General features: G+C 42.7%; 1 protein-coding gene across 3 annotated transcripts in view; it reads right to left on the reverse strand.

The window, feature by feature from the left end:
- The window catches only part of CDK5RAP2 (CDK5 regulatory subunit associated protein 2), a 204,784-nt gene that overhangs the window by 77,109 nt on the left and 102,379 nt on the right, over positions 1-25,296 (reverse strand). For 2 of the 3 annotated variants that reach the window (XM_030919433.1, XM_030919431.1), the window contains exons 13-18: positions 24,932-25,102; positions 20,910-21,053; positions 10,934-11,034; positions 5,376-5,506; positions 3,767-3,876; positions 1,519-1,656 (exon numbers count right to left, since the gene is read on the reverse strand). In XM_030919433.1, the coding sequence (XP_030775293.1) occupies positions 1,519-1,656; positions 3,767-3,876; positions 5,376-5,506; positions 10,934-11,034; positions 20,910-21,053; positions 24,932-25,102 (795 nt within the window). The remainder of the gene's footprint in view (positions 1-1,518; positions 1,657-3,766; positions 3,877-5,375; positions 5,507-10,933; positions 11,035-20,909; positions 21,054-24,931; positions 25,103-25,296) is intronic. The other variant, XM_030919432.1, reaches the window with a different exon arrangement.

Below are 25,296 nucleotides of genomic sequence, written 5' to 3' on the forward strand. Positions count from 1 at the left end.
CCCTAACTCCATCTACTCCCTCAGCTAAGATTCCAGTGGGCTCATCACCTTTCCCATCCCATTCTGGGGGATGATGGGGAGCTGTGCTATAAAGAACAAGGCTATTCATGGGGAACATCAAATCGAAGTACAATATGATAAAAGACTCAACAAATCTGAGTCGGCTGATATTAAGATCTTAGGGTGGGAAAAGGAAAAAGCCGTTTTCTCCAAGGGACATAATGGGACATTTAACAGACTTTTAAAGGGCAAATGAACAAACAAAACACACCACTTGTGTCTCAAATGAAGTTGGTGAAGAACGCTGCCTCGGAGGAAGCAAATCAGACTTGTTTCTCCCTAAATGGATCACAGATATTCTTGGTTTTCAAAATTATCTAGAGTCCTGGAGGCTAAGATCAATAATGTTCCCTCTCACAAAGAAAGAAGATGGCCAGAGTGCAGCATAAACACCTTTGAGCATTTCCCACTTGGAAGGTAGGAGGAGACAGCTTAAGGCTGACAAATCTTTCCCAAGAAATGATATTGCAATGAATGTGAGTTCTCCATCTACCTGGCACTCCAGGTAGAGCAGAAGACAACCCCAACCAGGAAGATTCCAGTTTCATACACGAGGGACCCAAGTACATAACGGCCCTACTACTGCACTTTATGGGAGAGCAGTTCTGGTCTTCCGAAACAATGCTAACCCGCGCATGAAGCAAGGTGCTTCCTACGGGACAGTCAGGCCAAGATAGGGAATGAAGAGGGAAACAACATCACAACTTCAGGGTCCTCCCATTGTGCAGCCCGGGTCCCAAACAGAGAAAATCAGAGCCAATAAGTCACAAAGATCAGCACTGAGGCCCAGAAGTCATCAAGGAGAATAAGACTTCTTTCCTCTTTTCCCGGGTGGGTTGTGTGTATGTCAGTTTTTCAATGCTAATGTATTCATTAAGGCTGCATCCACACTATTCAAATTATCTGGGTGGTTTGGAAACTCTCCAGATCCCTCTGAGACCACATCACTCATCCAGATGTGTGCCATCTGCAGCACAGGTCCCAGGGCTGGACCAGAGTCAAAGCATCACAGTATATCGAATGTGTCCATGGAGACACGACTCGAACCTGAGGAAGCCTGTGGGCAGACCTGACAGCCTAGTGGGACCCTCAATAACCAGTTCACAACAAAGGGAATTTCAGTTAGAGATCTCCCCAGGAACAGATGCAGTCTTGAAAAACCTTTCGGGTTGTTATACATACATACATACATACAAATATATGGTTTGTATACATACATACATATATATGAATAAATGGTTTTGATGGGTTTTTTTTTTTTTGAGACAGGGTCTCGCTCTATCCCGCAGGCTGGAGTGCAGTGGTGTAATCACAGCTCACTGCAGCCTCAACCTCCTGGGCCCAAGTGATCCTCCCACCTCAGCCTCCCAAAGTGCCAGGATTACAGGCGTGAGCCACCATACCAATCCGGTTGTTATATTTTTGTAATCAGCACATGACAATAAAAATATTTCTTACCTCTGTTTGTTCTGTAGACACAAGTCTATCTGGAATCCCATTTCCCTGGAAACCCATGCAGGAGAGATCAAAAATGGTTTTCTTCAGATGCTGGTTGTCTGTATGCAGCTCCTTCACTAGCTGTATGAGGTCACTGACCTAGGAGGTAAAAACAGGAGAGGGCTGTCTACCCAACAAGAGGCTTCAGCTTCCCAGGGCCACAGCCCCAGACAGCCCTATTAAGCGACTCTTTGGCACCATGGTTATGGGGAATCAGGCTGATTCTAGCCCTCAGGATACCCTGCGCACAGTGACAAAAATACTGTCTTTAACATCTGACATACCAGTATTCTAATCCCAGAGCCATCACTTCAAGGCAAAAAGATCCTGGGCAAACTGCACAATCGAAGTCCCAGTTTCCTCATCTGTAGAGTTACTATGAGAACTGAACAGATTGTGGTCACAGTGCACTGAAGACCCTGGCACGGTCTAAGTGTTCAGTCAGTGACAGCTAATACTATCTCTCTCCTGCACTTGAGGCCCTCTGGAGGAAAAGTCTCCCAAGGCTAAAGTTTCTGAAACTGTATCAGAGTCTTACTTTTCACTAGTGACCTCCTCCTCTGCACACCTATCTCGCAATGCCAGTAATATTAACAGTTGTCAATTATGAAGCAATTTATGGCTAGTAAAATACTCCTACAAGCTTTAGTCCATCACTCCTTGCAAAAATCCTGAGGAGGTGAACAGGCTAGTATGTCTATATCCATTTTACAATAAGGACATGAAATACAAAGAAATTTAACTGCCCAAAGTCCCATAGCTGGGGTGCCTGGAGAGCTAAATGAGACAGAACAATAGCCAAAGTGCCTAACCATGTGAAAGAGCAGCTGCCTCTACACAGGCAGAGCTGGGCCTGGGTCTTGCGAGGCCAGACACATAAGGAACCGAGCAGACACCACCTTGGTTTCCTGCAGGCTTCAAATCCCAATGGCCAGTAATTTTCCGAGGCTTCTTGATGGAAGCGATTATTAGCTCTTCAAATAACATGGAAATTCCCACCCTGAGTACACATAGTAGATATCCAATACATCAAAATATGAACAAAAATTGGATCTAATCCTCAAGGAGGTTCTAATAGGAAGAACAAGACATTCTGAATTTACTAAGTGTCAACCAAGTGAACTACCTCCTGGCCTTACCACAGCCCCAGTAGGCACTAGCAGCAGCTATTATCATCTCTATTTTCTTCATCTTTAAAAACTAACAGCTGCCTCCATACTCCTTGCCCTATTCCTCCCAAAATACCCAAAATGTTATTCTCCTTGCTACTTCTTCGTTCTGTGCCTTACACAGGCTGTTTTCTCTTTCTTTGCTGAGAAAGTGGAGACCTGGGCAAACCCTGAATTTGTCCTTCAAAACCCACTTCAAGTCTCACTTCTGTTGAGAAGCTTCCCCTGATCAAGTAAGTTCACCCCGCCATCTCCCATACAGGCAATTAACCTCTCCTCTGCTATTTCTATACCTTGTACAGCTGCCCATACAGCAACCTTGCACCTCACATTGCAATTACTTGTTTACATGCCTGTGTCTTCTATCAGAATGTAAATTATTCCAAGACGGAAACTGAATCTCAGTCACACATACATGATAATTTTACAATAAATCAAACAGTCTCAAACCTCCTATTCCTAACAATGTTTTTCAGAACCTTGAAACACTAAACCACTCTAACCAGGCCACTGATCAACACATTGAAGAACCTTTCCAGTTTAAAAAAAGATGTATTGATCAAACCTGGAACATTATTCACTCAAAATGTATCTATTATGAGCTCCTGTGTGTGTACCAGGCAATGGGAAATCAGAAATAAGTAAGACATAATCACTAAGTTTAAGATGTTCACAACCTAGCAAGGAAATATAGACAAATAACCACATAATTACAGATCAGTAAGAGAAGGACATCGATTTGGATTAGGTACAAAAAAAAGAGGTGAACAGCCGAAGGAAAAGTGGCTAACTCTAAACGGAGGGGCCAGAGAGCTTTTCCTCAAGGAGATCAAGCCTGGCTGGGTTCTTAGGCCTGGGGAGTTTATCAGACACGAGGGAAGGTACTCCAGGTAATGGACACAGGAGGGGCACACACAACAAGGCAGAGGGGACAGGAAGGAAGGAGAGGGGCCTTCAGAATCTTAACCTCTCATCAGGAACCCAAGATACAACAAACAATCTAACAAAAAGAAATGCACTAAAAGTTAATAGGTCAATACCTTTTTCTTAAGTTCTTCTTGAGAAAAATGTTCCACTTGAAACCGATTGTTTTCTTCAAGGCAAATACTTAGATAAGATGTTTGATCACTATAAAATGAAAATGATTCTTCTGCCCAAAAAAACAAAAGGTGGGGAGGGGGAAGAGAAAAGGAATATCAAAAACAGGTCCTCCCAAGACTGATCCCTGTGCAATCCATCCAAAGCAATGTGAATGGGGGAGGTGGGGCGGAAGGGAGCATAGTGCACAGAGGGGGCCTAAGGCACCACCTTTGGAGCAAAAGTAATTTTCCCTTTCTCAACAGGCTGGTATTTCAACGTATGGTTTCATCTTAGGCCGTAGGTGTTCACTGTGGCCAACTGTGAATTATAATTTGCATATCAAGTATTGTGCCTGGAGACCATTCTGAATGGCACAAGAAAATGGTGATTTCAGTTTAAATGAGGGACTGATTCTGTTTAGGGGAAAATGCAGAAAAATTAGATGTGACCCACAAGGGCAGAACTCAAGGGAGATAAAAGTGTCTGATCTATTTTTTTTACTGGCCCCAGAACCCTCATGGGAAACCAGCACACTAAGTGCAAAAAGTGCCTGCTAGTGCTAAGACAGAAGAATCTCTGGTCACCGATGTAAGGATCTACTTCCTTTGCAGCAAAGGTCAATTGTAATAGGAAGGGGAGAAGCAGGGGGCGGGGGGAAGATGTGTGTATATGTGTACTGAGCCAGGCATATCAACAAACAGTATCTCATTTAACACACACGTGTAAGAGCTGATACACCTAAACTATGGTGTAGAATACTAGAAACAGCTAAACTTAAAGGAAGATGCCTTGGCTCAAATCTGGGCACATCAACCCCCAGCTGAGCCCTGGTTTCTTCATCTACCTACTCTACCTAATGAGATGACTGTGAGGGTCACAGGTGGAAAGTCAGGTGCCTAGCACTGGGCCTCGTACAGAGCAGATGCTCAAGAGATGTCAAACCTACCACTGTTATTATCAATTTTTACCATATGTGTCAGGCACCAGGCTAGAGATACAGAAGGGAATCAGATACCAACCCGAACTTTAAAGGGTTCAAGTTCTACCAGGGGAGAGAGTCAAATCTTAATATTACTGTGATGAATACAGAAAACATATGTCCCACAGGACCCTCATGTTGTAGCCCTCCTTTAATGCATATACACCACTAAAAACAGTGCTCAACCTAAAACAGCGTCTCACCCATATGTGTGTGTGGTCTTGGGCTCTCTGCAGTAGGTGCTGTGGTAGGCAGTACTCAGATGTTTTGGGCGGTGAGGGCTGTAATCCCCCAGAAAAGGGGATTGCAAGTGCCCAGGGATATTTGGAACTAGAAGTATCAAACGATGCAGAAAACAGTAGAGGCAGCTAGGAAGCAATCCTGCACCTGACCTTCAGCAGAATTTAGTACAACTTACTGGGCTCTTCTACTAGGAAGGCTAACATCAGCGTGGTCACCACAAAAAGGATCTCCAGATGAAACCCTGTGTATGTTTCATCCCTTAACAAATATTTAGGACTCTCATGAAGTTCAGTTCATGCCCTCCAAGTGGAAAAACCAAAGAGAAGCACATAGAATAAAGTGTGTACCTTCCCGCCTCCGAATTTCGCTGATCTGCTCCTCCAAGGTCTTCTGCAAATTCTGATATGAAAGCACATCCCGCTCCAGTTGCTTCCGCAGGGCAAAAATGTTGTTTAACTCAGCCTGCAGGTTGTTGATACTTGGTAAAACAAGACACCAGAAGTTTTAAAACAGACCTATTTGTACTTTTAGATGCAAAGCCCAGAAACTGTTCCTGTGATTTTTATGTCATTTGTGTTTTTTTCTGGTTATAAAAGTAAATACAGGCTTACTATAGAAGATTTTAAATACAACAGTATAAAGAAAACAAAAATTACCAGGCTCCTACTACCAACTAACACACGGCAGACTGTATTTCCTTCCAATCTTTTCCCCTATTAGTAATTTACATGGCTGAAATAATACTAGACATACAATGCTGATATGCATTCCTCACTTCATAATTCCCTATATTTTTAGCAATTATTTGCAAACATCATTTTTAATGACCATATAATATTAAACCAGGTGAATGTCCTATCACTCACTTTAACTCATCCCCTATTAGTGGATACCTGGGTCAATTCCAAATTTTTGCTATAGGCATAACTAGGTGAAAATAATGTAATTCTCCAGTCCAGAACGTGTCTCTGTTCTGAACAATGCCCTGAGAGGGCTTACGTATAGAAAGGGAGGCTCCCCAGGGCCTGGGTGTCACTTGGACACCCAGGCTTCAGAAGAAAGGGAGACAGAGGACTCCTGCTGCGCTCCTCAAAAGAGTCATATTGGAAGTAAGGGTGGGGGACAGGTGGGAAGAGAAAAAATTAAAGGAAGAGTGAGTCAACAGTAAGAGGGAGAAAAAGACTAATCTATTAAGGGTCAACAAAACTCCACTGTGATGGGTTAACCACTCAGAAATGTATAGTATGAGTGGATTTTTATTCTGGGAGAGGAGACGTAGTGCTAAGCTGTACAGAGAGCTTGCACAGACTAGAAGCCCAAAACCCAGAGGAGGCCAAGAAAATGCACACCTCCCAGAATTTGCATTAATCTTGGGGAGCCCTGTCCAACAGAACTTTCTCCAGTGATGGAAATATTCTATACCTTCACTGTCAACTACAGTAGCCACTAGCTACAGGTGCCTATTGAGCATTTAAAATGTGGCTAATGTACCAAGGAACTAAATGTTTCATTTTATTAAATTTACAGTAAGTTTAAATGTGAACAGCCACATGGCTAGTGGCTACTGAACTGGACAGTGCAGATCCATAGGAACAGCTTTGGACTCCTACTGATGTGCAATTGGCAGAGATTGGAACCACTTAAATCCAGCTCTCAGAAGAACATGGAGACCCCAGCTGACATCTGAATAGCATAAATAATGCTTCACTGTGCATCTCTGTGGTTAAAGCCTTGTTTGACATCCAGGTTGTTTTCTTAAGAAAGATTCCCAGCAATGCAATTACTGGGTCAAAGTATATGAACATTTTTAATACTACTGAAACACATTAACAAATCAGACAGACTTCTTTTTTAGATACCAAGAGATCTATCACTCTCCATCCAGCGCCTATGGTTCCCTAAAGAGGTCCATCAATGCCATGAAATTATCTGCCAAGAAATGAATGAATATGTGGATTTTTCTAGGAAGAGGGCCTATAAGCTTTCATCAGGTTTTCAAAAGGGATCAATAGCCCCCGAATGGTTAGAGGCAATTGCTCTAAATACGTGTGCCAGACTCCTCAAAGAAGCCCCACTTCTCCTTCAGAGACTTCCAGCTCCATCCATCGAACTGCACACATAAATCAACACACATTGGAAGGAAAATAAACCATGATGTCTAATCTTCTATGCTTGCTGCTTTGAGGACAGTTCATCGTGAAGCAGTCTTCATGCAAGAGAAAGGGCCCTACTAGCAACTTGTACCTAGTTCCATTTTAAGACAATCATAATGATCAATTTGTAAGGCTGATGAAAAACCTCACAGAGGTGTCACAGCACAGCACTCGCTTGTATGTGGTCGTGCTGCAGAGGCATTTAACCAGGGGGGAAAAAGGAGGCTGTTTTAGAGAAGCTTCTGTGATTAGGGCTGGGGAAAGCTAACTGCTTCACTCCCTCTTCCATTTTCTGACAGGGTGAAAAGTACACAGCTGCTGCTCCTGTGTCTGTCATTTATGTTTTCCCAACTTGAGAATCTTTTCAAGGTGTGAGGAGTTGGGAGAACAAAAGGTGCTTCACTCAGAAAAAAACAAAAACCTTCCTCTTCCTGGAATTGGGGCGGGGCAGACAGGAGCAGAAACAAGGAGTCAGAGAGATCCAAGCTCAAAATAGCATGTTACCACTACTGAGCAAGCCAGTTCAACTAACTGAGTCCTGATTTCCTCACACAAAATGGGGATAATAATACCTTTGCTTTGCGACTGTTTTGAGGAATAAATGAGATGTTACATGGGAAAGACATTAGGACAGGGGCTAACACATATGAGACGCTCAACGAGCATCATTTCCTTCCTTCCACATACTCCAACAACTCCTATCCAGAAGATAATATTTATGAGCCAAGATTGCTGAATTTCATGAGTTACAGCAATGATAATCACCTGGAGATGATTTTGCCCCCACCCCCCAGGGGACACTTGCCCATGTCTGGAAACATTCTGCGTTGTTACAACTGGCATGGGAGGACCAGGTGAGCCGATCTTCCCATGGTAGAGACAGGGGATTGCTAAACATCTTACCAAGCATAGGACATGCCCTCATGACAAAAAAATTATCCAGCCCCAAAGCCTCATATTGCTGAGGCTGAGAAATCCTGAGTTAAAGGGAAATGGTGCTAGTCCTCAAGATGGGGAGTGTATCAGCAAGAACCTGACTTGGGAGTCAAGGTGACCTGAGCACTGATAATCCTTCACTATGGAACACTGGGTGATACACAGCGTCTTAGAATGCACATTTCCACTTCTGTAATTTGGGGATAATCCGCCAACTTCTAAGTGCTGCTGTGAAGAATAAATAGTAAAAGTGAAAGGATCAACCACATTCTTACGATGAGTTTCCTCCCTTCTTGACCTTCTTTTCCAATTTTAATCATAGTACATCATCTGTCTCCAGGGTCATCCACCTTTCCTGCCAATTTCCAGAATGAACAGTGCTGGAGTTACAGAAAGGAGCTCTACCTTCCTTAGCCCACATTCTGCCCTCTGGATATGCCAAGGTCTGAGGAATCAAAAACCCCCTGCAAACTAAGTTTATGCATAATGGAATATTGAGACATATATAAGCTTTTCATGTTGTCATTATTCTTAAGAAATCTTACCATTTACTGAGTGCTTACTACATGCCAGGAAGTATTAGGTCTTTAAACAGTGTTCTCTCTAGTTTCAACACAACCCTGTAAAGTAGGTAGATCTCTAAGTAGGTAGGTAAGTAGGCAGACCAGCCAGTCTCAATTTCACAAACACACTGAGGCTCAGGGTGAGAAATTACTTACCCAAGAGCTCAGGGCTGCTGAGTGGCACAGCTGAGATGTGGACCCAGGTCTGTCTCCTACTAAATGTATTACAAGTCTCAAGATGAACAGGAAACCTTTTAAGAATCCTTGTTAGTCCTGGTTAGTCCTTGTTAGTCTGAATTAGCCCTGACCCGCCTCAGTCCCATCCAAGTTTTCATTCATTAAGAAAGAGCCTGTGAAACTTGGGAGCCCCTCATGAAGCTGAGAAGACTCAGGCGCAACCACATCCACCCACAAGGCCTCTCAGTACCCAGAATCAACCTGGCTCCTATCCAGAGAAGCTGCGGGATTGAAATGAAATGTGTCCACTCCCTCTGTGAGTTTCCACACATGACTCAACCCCCCACACCCCACACCCCTCACTCCCCCGCCACCTCCCCCCACACCACTCGCCAAGTGAAAATGACCAGCAGCTGAGGTTTCTGAAAAAACTCACTTTCAGGGAGTGACGCCTACTCCCAGAATTTCAGCGGCATGTTTTCATTTTCCCTAAACTCATTTCCTATGAAAAAATCTGGAAATTATCTCATAATTTAGAAGATCAACACAGTGGGGAGGGGCATTCCTGCACAGAACATTTCCCAAGTGCCTACTCTGTACCAGGCCCTGGGGAGCCGAGACAGTAAGGTGGGACCCCTGCCCCGAGGTGAGGAGGCACAGCAGGCACAGATCTACACAAGGTGACCTCCCCATGCAGGGCAGAAACACAGAGGCAACTGTTCTGGGGATTAGCAGGACCGCTTGACAAAGGTAACATTCAAGCTAAATTCTAAAGGACTGGGAGGAGACAAAGTAGGGGAAAGGTTGGGAATAGGGTAGGAAAAACAGGTGAAGGTATAGACCAGGGAACGATAAAGAGCTCACTATGGTGAGAGTAGAGGACATACAAGAGGGAGAAATGAGGGGTGATTCTTTTTTAACTTTTTATTATAGAAAAGTTTAGACATACATAAAAGGGGGGAAAAAAAACTACTGTAATGAACTGCTCCCCCATCTACACATACCTCAGCCCCAACAATCAGAGAACCAGGGCCAATCTTGTTCTTTTGATATCCCCACCCTCTTCCTCAGCTTCTGCACAGTTTGGAAATGAATCCCAGACATCATATCCTTTCAACTGTACCCATTCCACTGTGTAGAGAGTGGTGGCCAACACTTGTAATCCCAGCACTTTGGGAGGTGGAGGCGGGTGGATGCTGAGGTCAGGAGATTGAGACCATCCTGGTTAACACAGTGAAACACTGTCTCTACTAAAAATGCAAAAAATTATCCGGGTGTGGTGGTACATGCCTGTAGTCCCAACTACTTGGGAGGTTGAGGCAGGAGAATCGCTTGAACCTGGGAGGTGGAGGTTGCAATGAGCAGAAATCACACCACTGCACTCCAGCCTGGGCAACAGACCAAGACTCAATCTCAAAAAAAAAAAAAAAAAAAAAAGGATTTCTCAATTCTGAGAAATCCCTGAGGCCAACCCTGCGTGTACAGATACGTGGACAGAGGCCCAGAGCAGCACTTGCCTGTGGACACAGAGCTAGAAAATGGGAGAGCCAGGGCTAGAACAAGGCCTCTCAATCCTAGAGTTGGCTCTCCCCACCACACCTTGCTGGCAGCAACTCATTTCAGCAATTCTGCAGAGACAGGGAGACTTGTTTGAGTCCCAGGGTTCTGTCACTTGACATCTGTGTGACTTTGAGCAAGTAACTTACCCTATCTTAGTTTTCATGACCTTATAGAAAACAGGGATAGCATTATTATTACTTCACAGAAAGGCTGTGGGGATCATATGAGATAATACACAAAGAAGCACTTTCTAAATATACAATAAAGTATTTTTAAAACCTGAGTAATCATGATTTTAAAACCTGAGTAATCAATTTTGTTGCCAAAAATCAGACAATTCTTGATAGAAAACAGGTACATGTGACTATTAAATAGGGCAATCGCCACCCAAGCTTTATAAGCTCCATAAGCAAACTGGCAGGGCGTTGCTGCCTTAGAGATCACCAGCACTGATTGAAGGGGTGCGTGTGTGTGTGTTCGCATTCACATGTGTGATGTCCAGACAGAAACCCTTACCTGTCTGATTCCTGCAGAGATTTGACCAGATGGGTATAGATGTCCCGCTCTTTCTTTAAGACCTGAATCAGCTCTTGACAGTCTGATGATTGTTTCTCTTCCTGGAAATGACAAAGAGCATTTGACATTAAGGGAAGAATTTTGAAAGAGTACATCCTTATATTATGCAAACATATGTAGCTAGTCCCAGTTTTTAAAACCAAACGAAGGTGAGGCCCTGTGCCTGGCTCTGGCTCAGGTCACAGTCAGAGAGCACCACCTTCAGGAGGAGTGGGGAATGACTGCCCATCACTTATCCCAGAACGAAGCTGAGAGCTGAGCTTCCAATACTGCTTCCAACAGCTGCTAGGAAGACGCATCAGTTATGGGATTAGCCCATCGTGAGACTGTCATCCCTCAGAGCTGCTGGTCATCGTTTCTACAACACTACAAAAAAATGTCTTTCCATATTTACTGTTGCTCCAAAGAAGAGAAATTCACAAACCAAAACCTGGCAAGTATTGGGGACTAGGGATTTAGTGACAGTCAAGTAGAAGAGGTCAACCAAGGCATTCTTGGGAGGCATCCAGAGCACAGTGATGATGAAGAGATCTGAGGTGGATCTCTGCCACTTACTGGAGGTATGATCTTGGGTAAGTAGCTTAACAAAACTCTTTGAGCTTCAGTCTCCTCATTTATGAAATGGGGATGTCATTTTATGAATTCACATTCACAAATGTGAAATTTTTTAATGTTCAAAATTTGGTTCTGCCACCTACCAGTTCTGAGACTCTGGGAAGTTACTTATTAGGAGCCTTCGTATTCTCACCTGTAAAACTGGTGGACAATTACCACTGCCTTGTGGAGTTATGGAGCAGATGAAAGATAAACTGTGTACTATAAGGAACCAGGGATACCTGGAGAAATTGCTGATTCCCGTATTAGGACAAGGAAAATCAGGAACAACAAAAGATATGTGCATAGCATTTTATTGTGCCAAAAAATGAGGAAGTGCTTATAGAACAGTGGTTGCCAGGGGCTGGAGGGATGAGGATATGGGAGATGTTGGTGAAAGGGAACAAAGTTTTAGTTATGCAAGATGAATAAATTACAGAGATGTAATACACAGCATGATGACTATAAGTAACAATACCTTGGCCAGGCACAGCGGCTCACACCTATAATCCCAGCTCTGTGGGAGGCCAAGGTGGGAGAATCACTTGAGGCCAGGAGTTCAAGATCAGCCTGGGCAACATAGTGAGACCCCATCTCTACAAAAAAGTAAAAAATAAAAACATTCGCAGGATACGGTGGCATGCCCCTATAGTCCCGGCTACTTGGGAGGCTAAGAGAGGAGGATCCCTTGAGCCCAGAAGTTTGAGGCTGCAATGAGCTAGAATCATGCCACTGCACTGAAGCCTGGGCAACAGAGCAAGACCCTGAAATAACAAGCAAACAAACAAAAAATACTGTATTTTACACTTAAAACGTGCCAAGAAGGTAGAGCTTAGGTTTTTTCATCACACAAAAAAAGGTAACAATGTGGGATGATAGATATGCCAATTAATTTGATTATGGTGATCATTTCACAATGTGTATATATATATATATATATCAAAACATCTAGTGTACCTTAAATATATGCAATTTTAATTTGTCAATTATAACTCAAAGCTGAAAAAATTTTTTAAAGAAATGCTTAAATAATGATGGAATGTTGTCAAAAGGACACACAGAGCCAGTTTGGAAAGGCCCCAAAAGCAAAATCTGGGGATGATTTGAGCATTGAAATAAATAATGAGTAATGGTTTATAAACCACTGATAATAACTGATAGTAACAGATTGTAATCCACCAAATAAAATAGGAATTCATAAATCCATACTGATATGAATAGGAGGGGAAAAGAGTAGGTTTTTCTTTATAGAAAAATGATGACTAATAAATGTAGAAAGAATGATGGAATTAGAAAAATCACCCTTCGCCAGCCATCACAGTAATAAATAATTACCAAGAAACACAAAAGGACGCTAACACTAGTAGGTAAAAGTTTGAAGATCGAGATACTTATATAGACTCAAAACACCTCCCCCAAAATATTTATTAAATACAAAGGGAAAAAAGCATAACTAGACAGTCAAGACACCTGGCAGACACTATCTTGATAAAGTTATCAAAGTTAGCATGGCTAGTAATGGGGCAAATCCAACTGTGTACCATCAGACAGGACACAATGAGAAGAATACAGCATCGCTACCATGATATTCCTGCCAAAGATGCATAAACTGAATCTAATCAGCAAGAAAACACCAGACAAACAACCCAAACTGAAGGGACATTCTACGGTATAACTGGCCTGGGCACTTCAAAAGTGCCAAGGTTATGAAAGTCAAGGAAAGATTTTAGAACTGCTCCAAACTAAAGACTAAAGAATCATGACTATTAAATGCAAGGCATGATCCTGAATAGGATCCTTTTGCTACAAAGGGTGTTATTGAGACAAGTGATGAAATTCGAATGAGTCTGAGGATTAGAAGGTAGCGTTGAAGGAAATTAGTCCAGGCTAATTTCCTGGTTGTAGTGGCTGGGCTGAGGTTATACAGGAGAATGTTCCTGTTTATAAGAAATACACATTAGCGCATTCAGAGGGGACAAGGCTTCACACTGGCAACTTTCAGAAGGCTCAGAAAAAATATAATCCTTTATTTTTGTACTTTTCTACAAATTTAAAATGATTTCAAAATAAGAAAAAACATTAAAATGAAGTTAATGCATACAGAATATCCAGCACAGTGCCTATCACCAACTAAGTGCTCTCTAAATGCTGGAGGTGGATGTTCAGTTCGTGAAGAAATTGGGGCTGCAAACAGCCTTTGTAGTTCACATTGACTTGCGTTTTCTCCTAAAGCTAAGATACCACCTACGACAGGGGTTTTCAACCTGATTAAAATTTACAGGCTGAAGGAATATGAGCAAGGGAAAAAAATTACATCTCTATTTCCACTAACCTCTAACTGAAATTTAGCATTACCTTCAATTATGAATTGAAGGAATACTGCTATTGCTACAAACCATAGTAATACTAGTGGTATTACCTTGACTTTGTCATCAAAAGAAATAGTTATTTTGTATATATTGCAGATATCTCAAAATATTCATTCTTATCACTACTTCATAACTACGGTAGTTACTTATACTCACCACCATATCTTACTAGTTAACATATTAATAAGTAATATTAATTAAGGAAGCACCATTTCCATAGCATAATTTGTATTTTGATAACCTAATTTCAAAATATTTGGTTTCCTTTAGAATCCTACACATATATTGTATGCATTTAAACATTTTTTCAAGCTAGGGGTCTCTGGCTTCAGTAGATTCCCAAAAGGATGCAGAGGGCAAAAAAGGTGAAGAAGCCCTGATCCAGGGGAATACTGTTATGCTTCCAGTCCTGACAAAACAAGGCCAAGGCACCACCTGCTAATTAAAGCTTTTAGATGCTAAACCACCAGTCGGGTCATGATAAGTTCGTCATCCAGACTGCTGGAAATGTCAGGCCCTTTTGTAAATCATGCCACATGTCACTGGCACAAGGAGTTCCCAAATGCCTTTTGTACACAACAACAGAATCATGTGGGATTCTCTCAGCTCCCACCTGCACACAACCACGTGAGCAGCCAGAGGACCTCAGAGAAGAGTGGGAAGGATTTAAAGAGGACATCAAGATCAAGGAGGCTCTCCAGGACCAGTACGCCAGCCACCATGCTAAGTGCTTTCCAGGCATTTTCTCATTTAATCTTCACAATGACCCAATGTGCTTACATGTTACTACATTCCCTATTTTAGAGATGAGGAAACTGTAACACAGAAGGCTGTTCATGCTCAAGGTCAGGATGGTGAGGCCAGGTGTGGGCTTCAAGGCCCATTCTCTTCAGCCCACCCATCACTGCCCCATAATAGATGCCTTAAATATAATGCATCTGGGTGCTTGGCAAGGGTAACATCATCACTGTCAGCCACATAAAGGCCAGCAAAAGAAAATAAGAAAAGCCAGTGACAAAATAAGAAAATCTATTGTTTCTTGAGCACTTAACATGAGGGGCAGTGATGATTAAGAATGTGTGACTTTATGAACTATGCGACCTTGAATTAGTTACTCAACCTCTCTATGTCAATATTCTTTTTCTTTCCTTTTTTTTTTTTTTCAGATGGAGTCTTGCTCTGTCACCCAGGCTGAATGGAGCACAGTGGCGCAATCTCTGCTCACTGCAACCTTCACCTCCTGGGTTCAAGCAATTCTCCTGCCTCAGCCTTCCGAGTAGCTGGGACTACAGGCGCACGCCACCACACCCGGCTAATTTTTTGTATTTTAGTAGAGACGAGGTTTCACCGTGTTGTCCAGGCTGGTCGTGAACTCCTGAGCTCAGGCAATCCTCCTGCCTCGGCCTCCCAAAGTGCTGGGATTACAGGCGTGAGCCACCGTGCCTGGCCTGTATGCTAATATTCTTACCTCTAAGTAGTGGTAATAATTCTACATACGTCCTGGAGCATAAAAGAGATTAAATGAGTTAATCCAGACAAAGTTCTCAGAATGATGCCTGGCTTGAAGCAAACACTTGATAAATGTCAGCTGTTACCATTATTCTTATGCTCCAAGTGCTATACTAGCTACTGACATATTATCTCTAGTCACCACAGCATTCCAGGGAACTTCCCATTTTTCAGATGATGAAACTGACTCTGTGGGAGCAGAAGTAACTTGTTAGAGTCCACTAAGCTAGTAACTGGTAAAGTCAGAATTTGTGTCTAAGTATGTAACTTCAAAGCCAACCAAGAAAGATTGGGGAAAAAAACGGTAAACATGGATTTCTGACGGATGGCACAGAGACTCCAGGAATGTATGCATGTAGGACCCAGTATCTTAACAGGACCTCTGCAGGCTGGCTGTTAGTCCTACAGGAGGACAGCCCACTGCCTGCCACACCAGGGCCTGGATCTCAGTTCAGGCTCTTTTCTTCTTTCTGGCAGCTATTCCAAAGGTTCCTCAGAATTTTCAGGCCACCACTCTCCTCAGCTCCTGCCCTCCTCCCTTCCTCCTGCCCTTGCATCTCAGTGGAACTGGGAAATCCCTCCATCAGAGTCCCGGGGGGAATGCCTATCCCCCCGAGACCCAGTGCTGTCATTTACCATTCTCCACTGGCACACTCCAGAGCACTTTACAGGATCTGCTCAGGCCAAACCTCATCAGGAAGCCCTTCCTTGACTGACAGAGATGTCCTCCTCCAGCCCCCAGAGCTGGCATGCCAGCCACTTGTTTACAAGGCTGAGGGCTCCTGGCAAGCAGCAGTGTCCTGAGTCAGGCACAGTGTCTGGCACAAATCAAACGCTGCCACAAATAATTGCTAAACTGATGATTAAGTAGGTAAGAGGGGAACTCAGAGACTGATATGAATCTTAAGAGCAGAGATTCCTGGGGATATTTTGCATAATGGAAGTCAGAGTGAGTCAACGTCTTCCTAGAAGCAAATTGCTTACCCATGTTAAATAAATGAACTCTCTGAAGCCATTTGGGTCCCATTTCATCAATCACCTATTCTCCTGCGTTGAATCATGCCCCATTAGAATGAAGTCATTTGGCTCCCTCAGCAGAGCTGACAAACCAGTAGATCTCCTCAGCACACAGGCAGGTGGCCAGGCTGCCCAGAGGGGAGTCATGAGAAGCACATGCTGAGCAGGAGCAACCAACCTCCACTACCCCCTCTCCACCCAGCCCCTCCAAACAAAAAGCAACCCAGACAGTAGGTCTCTCAGTGCAGAGAAGACTCATCACTGCTGCACATCTGCTGGTGTCTGGCTCTTCGATGTGTTCTCCATGGCCCTTGGAATGACCACCCCGCTCACCGCATTCCCCTGCCTCACCTGAGAACTGTCCCTACAACACAGGGGTGAGTCCCAAGAAGACTCCTCTCCTTTGTAAGCCAGGCCCTGGGCCCACTTGCTAAACCAGTATAGTTCTCTCCCAGGAACTGAGAGATTTAAACCAAGACACCAGACAGCTGGGAGTCTCTGGGTCAGTGTCATGTCACCGACAGAGCCCTAGAGTCTGGGACTTCTGTGGTTGAAGTCCATGGTGCTGCCCCAGTTTCACCCTCCCCAAAGTGTGGCTGCTCAAGTCTTGCCTGGCATATGTGACAGCCTCAAGTCTGCTCCCAATCAATATCCCCTTTCGTGGTGGTTGTGCTCAAACTATCCAATGTGAGGTTCTGCGGCCTGCAACCAAAAGAACCTTAACTAATCCACTTCCATTATTTCTAATGCTCTCAAAAGGCAGGCATGTAACTGTCCACTTCACAGATGAGGAAAGTGAGTTTCAGAGGCATTAAGTGAGTTGCCCAAGATCACAGACCTAAGTGAGTAGCAGGACTGGCATTCTGACGCCAAAGCCGGGCATTTTCTACTTTACCATAGTTTCCTTAATGACTTGAAGGAAACACATGTAACGTGCAGACCACATCTAAAGAGACAGCAGACCCGTAATGAGAAAGCTTAATGGATCACTTCTTGGTAATCAGGCAATTTAGAGGCCTGGTAGGTAGATGGGGTCTATCTATTTCAGTAGCTATGTCACAGCCCTGCAACAAAGACATTAATTTTAATACTCGGAAAATTCAGCAGCGATGTCCCAACCATGTCAATAACCAAGCTATCAATCTCTGGCTGCAGTAAGTTAAATATAATCAGTGTGTTGTGCTCTCTATTCTTCAATTCCCTAGTCATCTAGCATTAATTCTCAGGATCACACAATGATCAGAAGGAAAACAGACTGCCCAGAGTCTATGGAGACATGATCATAGCCTCAAGTTCTTTCTAGAAATGGGCAGAGGATAAAGTCTAAACCAACACAAAATAGCCAAGGGCACAGCAGAATAAATTCACATTTTCTACAAAGACAGAACTATGATCTGAAAAGCACACCTTTCTTGGGGCCGGGGGAGTGGGGGTACGACTGTAAGGCTGCAACAGTTGGGATTTCTTAAAGTGACACCAGAAATTTACAATTCTTAAATGATCACTTAAAATTCTTTTGTTGCTGTTGTTTTGTTTTTTAAAAAGACTGGGTCTCAGCCAGGAGAGGTAGCTCATGCCTGTAATACCAGCAATTTGGGAAGATGAGGCAGGAGGATCACTTGAGGTCAGGAGTTTGAGACCAGCCTGGCCAATGTGGTGAAACCCTCTCTCTACCAAAACTACAAAAAAATTAGCCAGGCATGGTGGCACATGCCTAGAATCCTAGATACTTGGGAGGCTGAGGCGGGAGAATCACTTGAACCCGGGGGGGCGGAGGCTGCAGTGAGCCAAGATCATGCCACTGCACTCCACCCAGCCTGGGTAACAGAGCAAGGCGCTGTCTCAATAAATAAATAAATAAATAAATAAATAAATAAATAAATAAACAAACAAAGAGACTGGGGCTCACTCTGTGACCCGGGCTGGAGTACAGTGGCATGATCATAGTTCACTCTAGCCTCAAACTCCTGGGCTCAAGCAATCTTCTTGCCTCAGCTTCCTGAGTAGCTGCTACTACAGGCATGCACCACTGTGCCAACCTGATTTTTGTAATTTATTTATTTATTTTTTTTTTTGTAGATGCTGGGGTCTTACTAGGTTGCTAAGACTGGTCTCCAACTCCTGGCCTCAAACAATCCTCCTGTCTCAGCCTCCCACAATGTTAGGATTACAGGTATGAGCTATGATGCCTGGCCAATAAATCTCTATCTGCAATTTGCAATTCATCTTGCAGAACACAATTAAAGCCTTTGCTAAAATACTTAGGTATTTGACACAGTAATTTAAATATCACCAGGATCTGAATATTACCAAAATGCCCAGCCAGTAACTTTATATTTCTGGTCATATGAAGTACATCACCCAGCACAAAACAACTAAAAACAAAATGATAAAACTGAAATTTTAAAATACCCAACCTGTCCAATAAATTTATAAGCATTTTGTTCAACATTTACATACCGTTTTTTTGGTGGGGGGGGGGGGGAGTCTCGCTCTGTCGCCAGACTGGAGTGCAGTGGCACAATCTCGGCTCACTACAACCTCCGCCTCCCGGGTTCAAGCAATTCTCCTGCCTCAGGCTCGTGAGTAGCTGGGATTAAGGGCATGCACCACCACACCCAGCTAATTTTTGTATTTTCAGTAGAGACGGGATTTCACCATGTTGGCCAGGATGGTCTCGATCTCTTGACCTCGTGATCCACCTGCCTTGGCCTCCCAAAGTGCTGGGATTATAGGAGATACTTTTTACATGACTAAAATGTGATTCAAAATAGCATTTTAGTTTAACTAAATACATTCATAGTAATGAAGATATTTCCATCTAAAATAACCTGATGAGCTGCTATCTTGGTGTGAAACAGACTATGCCTTATATTACAGGTTAATGTGAATCTTAGCCAACTGAAGTTGGTCAAAATCAAATTAACTAAATGCTAGTTAGAATGACAAAATATTAGCCCTCTGAGATTTAGTTATAAGACTTGCCCCAGGTTACGTAAGTGAAATGACAGAGTCAACAGAGAGAAATCCAGGCCTCCAGATTGCTGGCCCAGCCCAAGGGCTCCACAAGTCCATGCTGATGCTCTCAAGATAAACAGCAAAATGCAAATACACAAACGGTCAGAATTAAGAAACAGCTCCAACTGCTCAGCCAATGATATCCCCAGGACAAGCTCTGATACTGAGCAGATACACAGCACAGTGGCTAGCACTGGTTGCTAAAATACTGAAATACTTCCACACCAGTTGGAAAATAAACCCTGGTCCCTCCACTCCAACCATGCTAGCTGCCCTGGTCCCTCCCTAGGGACCTCCCAGGAGGTCCCTAGTAGTTTTTAAACTACAGGGTTGGTGCCTGGCACAGGAGCAGGCCTCCAGGTCCCCACTCCAGCCCTAGTGCCCAAGTCTTTTCTGAAGGCTGATGCCCATGCTGTACCAGTTGTTAATTATTTTAAGAATCACCCTTCACAAACCTGCAAGTCACAATTAGAGCCATTCATCAGAAAACTAATTTGCATAAGAGTTCTCTATCTTCCAAATGTATGAACTTAATTTAAGCCAGTTTTTTTTTGTTTTTTTTTTTTTTTTTTTTTTTTTTTTAAGTTAATTCTTTTCCTTTCCCATATCTGGCTGCCTGGTTGCATTATTCATTCACTCACTCAACAAATATTTACACAGCCAGGCAACAGGCTGAACACTGGGATTTGGAACATGTGCCAGTTCCCTACCCCAGAAGTGCCTGCCCATGGTGCTATACAGGAGCCCAGGTGAGGGGAAGCAGAAAGGTGGATCCCATAACTCCAATGCACAGAGTAAGTACCATGAGGGGCACTTACTAGAGGGGACCGCACTACTAAGCAGGATCAGGAAAGACTCCAGAGAGAAGGTGACACTAAAATGGCACCTGCAGAGATGTTCAGGAGTTAGCATGTAAACAAGGAGGGAAAAATCATTCCAGGCAGATGGAACTACACACGCAAAGACACAGAGAGGTACAAACATGGTGTTTTCAGGAATCTATAAGAAATTTGCTATTGCTGGAGATGAAAGAAAATGAGACTGGAAAGATGATTTGAGGCCAGATAAGGAAGGGCCTGCTGTGCCATTTTTTGTGTGAATTTAAACAGGAACACTTAACACTTGGGATTACATAGTTCTTAAGAGGTAAGCCCTGATAGAGCAAATGAGGCTTCTGGTTCAACAAGCTGTGATTTCTCAGTTTCGTGTGCAGTGCAAAGACTAATATTCAGTTGAAGGATATTAATCTGTAACGTGGTAGGCTAAGAACTCCTCCTCCTACCTGTTGTAGGCTCAATTATCAACAAGAAGCCATTTGAGGATCTCTAGATCAAAGGAGTTATCAAGTATGTTTCAAAAAAGTATATGAATCCATTCGCATGTGAATGTCCAATTTCAGTCAAGCTTACCTTAGAGAAGATGGTTTTGCTGCCTGGTGACTGTTGAGAAGAGCACTTTTCTGTTATTAAGCCTTCACTCCTGAGCTCGAGATCCTCTGCAGTCATTAAATAGCGGTTCTGTTGTATTACTTCCAAATCTTTTTCATTGAATTTCTAATGAAATAAAACAAATTATAAGGAAGTTGACACCAAGAAAAAAATATTAAGAAATTGTCCCAAACTCCTTAAGGAAAAATATTTTGTTTTTTCACAATACTCCTATATCCCCTACATAATTTTCATCATTCCAAAACACTAGGCAATTACAAAACTGTCATGCAACTCCATTTCTATGCTGTTACAACTTGCAGAATAGCTGCATGCCAGCAAAGCAGAGCCAAGGACGGTGGCAGTCGCTACAAACCATACTCGCTCGCCACCACTACCAGTGGGCGTGGAGGACAAAGTCAGGCTCTGACCCAACAGACCTGGTTCCAAACCTAGGTGCACCCTGCTCAGGATGCGATCATTTCCAGCCCTGCAGGCTTATGGAGATGATTACAAGACTTGTACATCAAAACCCAATGAAGTCTTAGTCTCTCTTGAAATGTTACAAATTTGATAAAACTTGAACTGTGCATATCCAAAAGGAGATCTAACTTCCAGGAAAAAAAGCCAAGACTGCAAATACTGCTTTAGGGTCTGGTCACATATAAAAGGCTCCCTCATGATCACACACAATACGATTCCACTGACTGAACCCTTCAGAAGATCTAACATCCAACAACACAACAGGACTGGAGACTGTATCTCTAGTCTTCTGCGTGGAATCTATTCCTAACGATTTAAAATCCTGGTAACTCCTGAACTAGGATTCTGTCCACTCTTGTCAAAAATTAAGGGTAAGAACCACATCTTATTCCTAAGCACCTAGCAGAACTAATGTATCCTTTCAAATTTTTATGAGAAATTCGGTGAACACAAACAAAAAAAGTAGAGGTAATTCTTTATAAAAACCCATTGAACTGTAATAGAAAGAACTAGGAATCAAACAACCAATACTGACTTTCTAGAATTGTCACAATACAGTTGTGCTTAAATTACACCATTCATTTTCATTTTTCTAAAGTCCAATTATAGATATATATAGTTTAACAGTCAAATAGTACTACAAGGCTTAAATGGAAAATGGTGTCCTCTCCCTCTCCTCTACTCTCACCTCTCAAATCCCACTCCCAGAGAAAAACAATTTTCAACTCTTTAGCTATTTCTTCTGCTATATACCTCCATGTTTCTATATTACATTCCTATTCTTACATGGCTTGGTTTCTTAAGTTCAGATTTTACCTACTGGTTCCTACCATAGAAGTTTAAGGATTCAGCTCTTATATCCTCTGTCCCTCAACCCTTTTCCTAATAATATCCCAATTTTAGGTAAATCAATATTCTGCATTTACATTACAGCCAAGCAGATACTGCTCATGACTTAACCATACAGTGTTCTGTGATCACACATCAAAAAATTGACTATTTGCATTTTAGTTTCTTGGAGAAATCCCAACTGAAGCCCTCAAGAGTTCAAATCTAGGCTTTCTATATAAGCAGCTCAGCTCTCATCCCAGGACTTCCCTTCACCACATGCCACGTGAATTCCCTACTTTCTGGAGCCCACGTCGCTCTCTTTTGGTTATTCTCTCCCATTTGGTTATTCCTTTATACATATGGAATCATCCTACAAGAGCTTCCTGCAAAAGAGTATATAGGAGGCAGATGACCGTAGGCTACCAAATGTCTGAAAATGCCTTTATTCTGCCCTCACACTTGCTGACAGCTTAGCTGAGTACAGAACGCTGGATTGGAAATTACTTTTCTTCAAAATCTGAAAGCCTTGCTCTTCCATCTTCTGGTTTCCAATGTTGTTGCTGAGAATTCTGATGTCATTCCAAGTGTGGGTTCTTCGTATGTGACCTGTATTCTCCTCTCTGTGGAAGGCTTTCAGGTCCTCTCTTTATCCCTGTGTTCTGAAATTTCAAAATGACACACCATGGGGTATGGGTCTTTTCTCATTCTTTGTGCTAGAAACATCGCAGGCCCTTTCAATGTAGAAATAGTTGTCCTTCCATTCTGGGGAATGTTCTCCTATTACTTTGAAAACTTCCTTCCCTCTGCTTTGCCTGTTCTGTCTTTCTGGAACTCCTATTAGTCATATTTTGGACCTCTTGTATCAAGCCTCTAGGTTTCTTATCTTTTCTCTCCCATTTTCTCATCTTTTTATTTGTTTCTATTTTCTGAAAGACTCAACTTTATCTTCCAACTTTTCTCACTCTTCTTTTAAACATTTTTATATTTGCAATCATACTTTCAATCTCCAATAGGTCATTCTTCTTTTCCAAATATCTTTTTTGTCAGAGCCTTATCTAAAGGTGTTATAGCCTGAATTTTTGGATTTTTAAAAGCTGTCTTGTTTTTTCCTCCTTGCATGTTTCTTATTTCTTCTATGTACCTCTGCTCTGTTTGGCCTTTGTCTTAACTCTTTTTTTTTTTTTTTTTTTTTTTTTTTTTTTTTTTTTGAGAAGGAGTTTCGCTCTTGTTGCCCGGGCTGGAATGTAGTGGCACGATCTCAGCTCACCGCAACCTCCGCCTCCCAAATTCAAGCAATTCTCCCGCCTCAGCCTCCCAAGTAGCTGGGATTACAGGCATGTGCCACCACACTCAGCTGATTCTGTGTTTTTAGTAGAGATGGGGTTTCTCCATGTTGGTCAGGCTGGTCTTGAACTCCCGACCTCAGGTTATCTGCCGACCTCGGCCTCCCAAAGTGCTGGAATTTCAGGCATGAGCCACCACACCAGGTCATCTTTCCTCCTAAATTCTTTTCTCCTATTTGATAAACCCAGGCCATGCACCTACTTTTAGGGGTTAGAAGTATTCAGCAGCTCTGAGAGTGTGGAAAGGATCCATCAAAGGTGGCCTCACAGTGAGGTGCTCAGGTGGGGGCCCAGGTATTTTGCTGGAGGACCCCCAATTGTCAGCATCTTTCCATTGTTTCTCCCCTCCGAAGCATCTCACTGCTGGGCATGCACACTTCCACTCCCTCCCTGTTTTCACTTAAGTGGTCACTCCTGCTTTCAGTTACATCTGGTGACCCCATAGCCAGAGCTTCTCTGGTTTAAGGTCTCCAGAGATCTCCCGCTTGTGAGGAGAGGGTCACCTATAACTGCTTAGAATTCCAGCCAGTCTCCCATTTTTAAAGTTACCAGGTATACCCAATGCATGCCATGCCTTTCTGGGGGTTCTGTAGCAGAAATCAGCTTGCTTCTTGTTGGCTTTTTGTCCCAAAGGCATGTAGCTGTGTGGAGAAAGCTGAATCCTATGCCCTTAACATGGTCACCCATCCACTTAGCCAAATTTTTTTCTGTCTTTTTTTTCTTTTTACCTCTTTTGTCTACAAGCCACACTTATCCAAAATTCTGTTGACAACTCACACTTGCTATTATACCTCCTTCCATTCTCCTAGTTAGTCCCTGTGGATTTATACCTTTTTATTCTTCCACTGTTATTTTAATGAGGTTTCTGTAGGAAGCAGAGTTAAATGCCTGTGTTTACTCCATCATGGTTATCTGTAAGTCTGAGATGAATCTCAAAAATTCACTACATGATCAAACAAGAAGGGTACTCCTAAAGAAAAAGGAACAGTCAGAAGAAAAGTAAAGGGGAGTGAAAGAGCATGGTATAAATAAGTAACAGGAAATATTTGCAGTAGAAGAGCCTCAGTGAAGTAGCCTGAGCACTAGGGCAAAACAAGCCAGAGCGTGACTCTAGGCTCTGCTATGTAGTCGTCATAGGACCCAGGATACGTTTCTTCCCTTCTCTGAGCATCTGTTTCACCACACTTACCTCCCTGGTGGCTGAAGCCCAAATGACATCATGAAAGCTCTAAAGTATTCTGAAACATAGCAATGATTACTGTAATCATAAATATTTCTGCAAAAGAATTGTTTTTAAAAAAACAACCCATGCCAAATGAAAAAATTTAAATACAAAAGTTACAGTACCTGAAGTAACATGTCCTTGTGATTGGTACTTTCTGTTAGATGTTTGATCACTTGCTCTTGATTGTGCAATTTTTTACTGCTTTCACTCAAAAGATTCTTATAACGATTTTCCATTGCTTTCTCTCTTTCATTCACTTCATTGCGTAATTTTTCAACCTCATTTCTAAGATCCTACCAGAAGAAAATGAAAAAATGGAATATATTTAACAAAAATTTCAATCTCTTATGTGTTTGACTTGCTAAATTACTGCTACAAGAGAACAAGATAATAGATGTATTTAAGGCAATATACAAGTGTATATTTCCTTCTCACTTAAAATCTTACAAAAACCACTATAAGAATAATCTGAGGCCAGGCGCGGTGG

The sequence above is a fragment of the Rhinopithecus roxellana genome, chromosome 16 (genome assembly GCF_007565055.1).
Source record: "Rhinopithecus roxellana isolate Shanxi Qingling chromosome 16, ASM756505v1, whole genome shotgun sequence".
Lineage (NCBI taxonomy): Eukaryota > Metazoa > Chordata > Mammalia > Primates > Cercopithecidae > Rhinopithecus > Rhinopithecus roxellana.